Here is a 6,986-nt window from a genome sequence, read left to right on the forward strand (position 1 = left end):
CCGCCACAACGCCCGGCTATTTTTTGGTTGCAGCCATCATTGTTGCTTGGCGGGTCCGGGCTGGATTCAAACCCGCCACCTTAGGTGTACGTGGCTGGCGCCTTAGCCGGCTGAGCTACAGGCGCCGAGCCCAGAATGCTGTTCTTTTAAAAATTTTTTTTTTCTGTGTGGGCAACATGGCCTTTACTTAGGTAGGAATGGGCTGAGTCTGAAAAAGAAGTCAGCTTAGATTTTTTTAAAGGCTATCAAAAAGGGTTTGATTATATCAGATAATCTGAAGGGAGCAGAGCTACTTCAGTGCAATTAAGGCATAGTAAAATAATTTGACCTTTGACACTTGCAAGGTATATCACTATAGCATAAAATTTCCTTTCTGTATGTGTTTTTACTTTAATTTTTATTTTATTTTTGTTTTTGAGACAGAGTGCCACTATGTTGCCCTCGGTCGAGTGCTGTGCTCATAGCAATCTCAAACTCTTGGGCTTAAGTGATTCTATTGCCTCAGCCTCCTGAGTAGCTGGGACTGTAGGTGCCTGCCACAATACTGGGCTATTATTATCATTTTTTTCTTTTTCTTTTTGGTTGCAATTGTCGTTGTTCAGCAGGTCTGGGTTGGGCTTGAACCCACTACCTTCAGTGTATGTGACTGGCATCCTGCTTACTGAGCTGCGGGCACCAAGCCATTGTGGGTGTTTTTAAAGGAGTTAGACTCTCACTCTGTTGCCCAGGTTGGAGTGTAGTGGCAATGTGTTTGTAGTTCACAACAGTTTTGAGCTCCTGGGCCCGAGAAAGAGCCTCCTACCTCAACCTCAAGGTAGTTGGTATTATAGGCATGGGCCACCATGCCTGGCTTAATTTCCATTTAAAACAGGAATATAATTTTTTTCCTACTATTATGTATTAAATGAGAACCTTAATTTCAGTTGAGATGAAAGTGCTAGGCAAGGCTTAATAGTTCTGATAACCTACTTCGTTTCATCAGTTCAAAAGGATAATTTAAGCTTTTGGCTGAACAAAATGACAAGTCACAAGGGTGCTTTTATATAGTTCATTGTCAACATTAAATCCTTAAGTACTCTGTTCCTTATTCTTGCCTACCTATTTTCCATTTATCTTTCATGTCTCAATTTAAATGTCATGTTTCTTAGGTTTCAGAGCCATAAAGTAAATTATACTTTTCTTATTTTTATTCTGCTATAAGCAAAGCACACATTGATGTTGTTGGGGCATTGTTTTGATGTATTTTTAAGAAAATATTTAAAATATGGAAATGTTAAGGAAAATCACGTGCGTTTGATCACAGTGTGCCTTTGGTTGTGTATTTAGATCTAACTATGTGTTAATATCATAGTCTAAAATGATGTTTGATATATATTCCTCTAGGTAAATGTGTGTGTCCTGGAGTTCTAAACCATGAGTCTGGCACTTAATGATCTGCTTATTTGCTGCCGTCATCTAGAACATGATAAAGCTACAGAACGAAAGGTAGTAAATTAAATTTAATCTTTCCTAAAATCAAGGGTGTGATTATTAACTCATTATTGTATTCATTTTTCATTTTCAGAAAGAAATTGAGAAATTTAAGCAGCTGATTCGAGATACTGAAACAGTTAAACATTTAGATCGGCATTCAGATTCCAAACAAGGGAAATATTTAAATTGGGATGCTGTTTTTCGGTATTCTATTTCAATTTATTTTTATTATCTTTTTCTCTTTAATTTTTATTTCGGTTGTGGTATTTTTGTAAATCTTATTTATTTTTGTTCCCTGTATAACATTATGCTTGCATATGCATTTGGCACTTAACATTTATTCAAAACATAGTGTTTGAAGAATATTTATTCAGAGTTTAAGATTTTAAATCATTTGTTCAATAAAATGTCTTAGGCTAGACATGGTTACATGGCTCATGCCTGTAATCCTAGCAATCTGGGAGGCTAAGGTAGGTGGATCACTTGAGCTCCTGAGTTTGAGAGCAGCTTGAGCAAGAGCAAGAAAAATAGCTGGGTGGGGGTTGTAGTGGTGCCTCTGGTCCCAGCTACTTGGGAGACTGAGGCAAGAGGATTGCTTGAGCCCAAGAGTTTGAGGTTGCTGTGAGTTATGATGCCACAGCACTCTACTGAGAGTAACAAAGTGAGTCTCCATCTCAAAAAAAAAAAAAGAAAGAATGTCTTAGACACATTTTGATCAAGACTGAAAATTTATTAATAAGACTTTGTTTCCAATTACAGAAAATATTAAGTTATAATCAAGGTTCAATTATTATTTTGACACATTATGACACCGTATTGCACTGATTAAAAGGAACTTCTGTATATTAAATTGCACTCAAACAAGTAAAAGAAAGATGAAAATATGTGCATATGCATTTGGTTACAAAACAACCTCAAGCCACGAAAAGACAATTGATGTTAGACTGGTATGGCAAACAGAGTTGATGCTTTTTTTACATTGAGACACAATTTTCAGCTATCAAGTCTGTTTGTAACTAGAAATAAATTGTGAGGATTAGGAAAGATGAATAAAATATTTTATATTTTTGTAGAGTAATCAGAGTACTAAATAAACTTGGAACAACTTTCGTAGTCAAGAGGAGCTGTGAGTGTTAGTTGTTGTTGAATGTTCAGAGCAGATAATCTATTTCATTTTTTAGCTCCTATTTGGTACTAAATTGTTATACATTTGAATGCATAAACCAAAAATTGCATGCTTTTCTTCTGGTTACTTAGTTTATTTTACATACCGCAAGTAGAGTTATTACCTGAAGATGAATACTGTTTTGTCTTATTTTTGTTTATTTACTTTGAGTTACTGTTTCAGTGAATATTATTTTGTATAAGCTGATCAGGTAGGCCAAATATATGTGCAGGATTCCTGAGTAGTCCTGAATACTAGCAGGCAGACTTCATTTAAAGACTAGAAACGTTACCAACTGTGTAGGTAAGAGGTAGGTAATATACGGGGTGTCTATAAAGTTTGTGTGCAGTTTAAAATAGTTGTAACTTTTTAAGTACACAGAGTTTAAAGAAGATTGAGAGCCCTTGCTAGCATTGTTAGCTTTAAATGATAAAATGAGAAAGCAGGCATGAAAGCAGGAGAAAATCAGGGAAGATTAAGAGCTTTGCAGATCACATTTTAAGTTTGTGTTGTGGCTCGGTGCCTGCGGCTCAAATGGCTAAGGCACCAGCCACATACACCTCAGATGGCGGTTTTGAATCCTGCCAGGCCCGCCAAAAACAACTATGATGGCTGCAACCAAAAAATAGCTGGGTGTTGTGGTGGGTGCCTGTGGTCCCAGCTACTTGGGAGGCTGAGGCAGGAGACTCGCTTACACCTAGGAGTTGGAGGTTGCTGTGAGCTATGATGCCATGGCACTCTACCCAGGGGGATAGCTTGAGACTCTGTCTCAAAAAAAAAAAAAAAAAGTTTGTGTTGTAGGAGTTATGCCTTGAAAGAGACATATAATTGTTTTGTTTGTTTCATTTAGCCAATGATCAAAATAATGTGGCTTTAAAAGATGTTCTTTGTGACGGTATGAAGGACTTTTTGAAATTATAACAATTTAAGTTATGTTATTTGTATTTATTTAAATTATTTATAACATTTAATGAGTTTCTGAAATTGCATTTTGTTTCCTTAAAGATTTTTACAGAAATATATTCAGAAAGAAACAGAATGTCTGAGAACAGGAAGACCAAATGTATCAGCTTCAACACAAGCCTCCAGGCAAAAGAAGATGCAAGAAATCAGTAGTTTGGTCAAATACTTCATCAAATGTGCAAATAAAAGTAGGTGATATTTTAGTTACACATAAATGGCATAAGTTAGTTACTGTTGCATAAGTTTGATCTGAATACGGTAAGATAAAAATTGAGTGCTGGCTTGGTGCCTGTAGCTCAAGCGGCTAGGGTGCCAACACACTGGAGCTGGCGGATTTAGATCTGGCCTGGGCCTGCCAAACAACAATCACAACTACAGCCAAAAACCTGCCAAACAATGACAACTACAGCCAAAAAATAGCTGGGTGTTGTGGCGGGTTCCTGTAGTCCCAGCTACCTGGGAGGCTGAGGCAGGAGAATCGCTTAAGCTTAAGAGGTTGAGGTTGCTGGGAGTTGTGACTGCACGGCACTCTACCCAGGGCGACAGCTTGAGACTCTGTCTCAAAAAAAAAAAAAGTTGAGTGCTGACACTACTTTCTGGCACATGTAACAATTTTTAATACCAGAAATTTAAATATTTGGAGGATTGAAGGAGTTAAAAATTATTATATACTTAGCCTTGCATTCTCTCTATACATCCTTAGCATTTAAGTAGAAGTGGTCTTACTGATTAAACATACCTGTGAGGCTTTCTCTTCTATTTTGGTACAGCATTAAGAGTATTAAAAACTTGTCTTCTTTTGTTATTGCTTCTTCTGAGATGATATTACAAAATCCTTATCATTTTTTCTTTTCTTTTTTTTTTTTTGAGACAGAATTTCACTATGTTGCCCTCGGTAGAGTACTATGGCATCATAGCTCACAGCAACCTCAAGTGATTCTCTTGTCTCAGCCTCCCAAGTAGCTGGGACTGCAGGCGCCTGCTGGCTTTTTTTTTTTTTTTTTTTTTTTTTTGTAGTTGTTGTTTAGCAGGCCTGGGCCAGGTTTGAACCTGTCTGTCCTGGTGTATGTGGCTGGCGCCCTAACCATTGAGCTATGGACGCTGAGCCCAAATATCTCCCATCTTTAACTAATACAGTTGATAGTTTAGACCTAAATACAGGTTCCTAGTAAGCTTTCGTAAGGAAATGGGCTTTACAGGATTGAAAAACTAGAAGCAGAAATAATTGTTTAGGGACTTTTGAGCTCAGACTTATATACTCTTCACAGATAAGAATGTGGCTTTGTAATACCGACTTTAAGAATCGGGAAAGCCCAAATGTTGGTAAACATTTAGCAGAAGCACATAGGTTATTAGTGAATGATATTTCAGAATGGTAGTATGAGACTTGAGTTTAGAGAATAATGTTTAGCAGATTTTCCACCTCTTGAGATGCCAATTTGTATGGATAATTGCAGGCCCTTGTCAGACACACTAGCAGAAACAAAGGAAAGCTATAGTGAAATATTTCATGCCTGCTTTTGTTCTGTGTGGTAGCCTATATCCAGTAAAGTATTGTACTGTTGACTAGTGACATTGAGATTTTCATATGTACTTGATGAGTGAATGACAGAAATATGTTGTGCTATTTTTGTAGCTCACTAGAAAAGTTTGCAACTTATATAGTGATTTTGCCTTGCAGTGAAAAAAACCTTTAAATTGCAAAATTAACAATAGAGATTATATTTGAAATTGTATCAATGGTTGGTTTACAAGAACAAGTGGGTGAAATTATCAATGAAATAACCTCCGTCTCTACTAAAGATAGAAAAACTAGCTGGATGTTCAGACGGGCACCTGTGGTCTCCGTTAATTGAGAGGCTAAGGGGGAAGATCACTAGAACCCAGGAATTTAAAATTGCTGTGAGGTAGGCTGATGCCTGGCCCTTGAGCCTGGGCAAAAGGTCAAGACTCTTTTCTCAAGAACAAAGCTATATAATTAACCAAACAAAAAATAAAGGACATTTACAATGTCAAAGCTATTCCTGTTCAAAAAATAAACCAGAAAAAGGAAAACATCCCTACCTGTGTTCTCAGTAATATACTACTAATAGAGTAGGCTACTCACTCAGTCAACAGCTAATTCTGTGAAGTGTTCTCTGGTTTCTTTTGTGATGTACAGAGAGGAAACCATGTAATTGCTGAAATTGATGAATGGAAGTCAGTAGATGAATAAATGGTTGTTTATAAATAAAATTATCAGTGAAACATCATTTAAATAGTTGAAAAATGGTGTTTTTATTTAAGGCTTCCTTTTTTTTCAAGTTTGACTCTAACGTAAACTTCTTTAATCTTGCAGTGAAATGGGGGAATTACTGTTACTTCACCTCACTTCTTCATTTGTTTTTCTCAAAAGGTTGGAGGGTTTTGATGGGAATTTAAACATACCTAAGGTATGATGAAAGAAACAGAGATTAGGAAAAAGTTGAAAGGTAGCTATTGGGAAGGATCAAGTAAGAAAATGTTTATTCCTTCCTGTTAGCATTTGTTGGCTTTTGTACATAGTGTAGACAGAGCCTAGAGAATGGAAAATCTAGTTGTGAAAAATGTTAAGTTGTATTGAGGTTCTTTAAAACTCTTTTCAGGCAACTTGGCTGTCCTGTTTTAGAAAATTTTTCTGAATTTTTTAGAAAGAAAAAAACAATTCTTGAAACACTTCTTAAATTTGGCAAATATTGGCATAAAGGACATAGGAAAATATGATTTCATCTTTATATTAATTTAGTTACTCAACAGTTTTCATTGAACATTTACTATTAGGGCAGTCACTGGGATTTCTATGAGGATATAGAGATTAACTAATTCCTTTCCTTAAGGATCCAGTAATACACGGGACATTATAGATAAGGCAGTGTTATGAGGACTATAAGAGAAAGATGGTCAGGGTGTTATAAAAGAGGATCGTATGGGTTGTATATTTCATCACTGACCGAGCCCTAAAATTATGAAATAAGCCATCATTAAAAATGATTTTGCAGTTATATCAGCGTATATTTATTTATCATAGTCTGATACTTCTGAGTATGATAATTAGTCTTATCAAATCCCAATCTGTGGTATATTCTGATTTACATAATGAGTTCTACTCTGCTCATAGCTTATAACAATAAATATGTTACATTCAATTTGAAGATTAAATAGCAATATGGTTTACTGAAAATAATGACTTAACTGTCTTTAATGTAATTTTGCTGCCTTCAAAATATGTATGTATCAATGTGGGATTTTCATACTCTCAAATAAAATGCTTTTAAAATTACAGTCTTACCTATTGTATGCAATATGTTCTATTATAGGACTTAGAAGGAATTTTGCTTTTCTTTTTTTTTTTTTTTTCTTTTTTTTT

At 35.8% G+C, this 6,986-nt stretch overlaps 1 protein-coding gene across 1 annotated transcript in view; it reads left to right on the forward strand.

Annotated features, from left to right (window-relative positions):
• The window catches only part of ATM (ATM serine/threonine kinase), a 156,220-nt gene that overhangs the window by 3,610 nt on the left and 145,624 nt on the right, over window positions 1-6,986 (forward strand). The window contains exons 3-5 of the mRNA XM_023516060.1: window positions 1,384-1,485; window positions 1,565-1,677; window positions 3,644-3,789. Of these exons, the coding sequence (XP_023371828.1) occupies window positions 1,414-1,485; window positions 1,565-1,677; window positions 3,644-3,789 (331 nt within the window). The 5' untranslated portion in view covers window positions 1,384-1,413. The remainder of the gene's footprint in view (window positions 1-1,383; window positions 1,486-1,564; window positions 1,678-3,643; window positions 3,790-6,986) is intronic.

The sequence above is a fragment of the Otolemur garnettii genome, unplaced genomic scaffold (genome assembly GCF_000181295.1).
Source record: "Otolemur garnettii isolate 467f Iridium unplaced genomic scaffold, OtoGar3 scaffold00086, whole genome shotgun sequence".
NCBI lineage: Eukaryota > Metazoa > Chordata > Mammalia > Primates > Galagidae > Otolemur > Otolemur garnettii.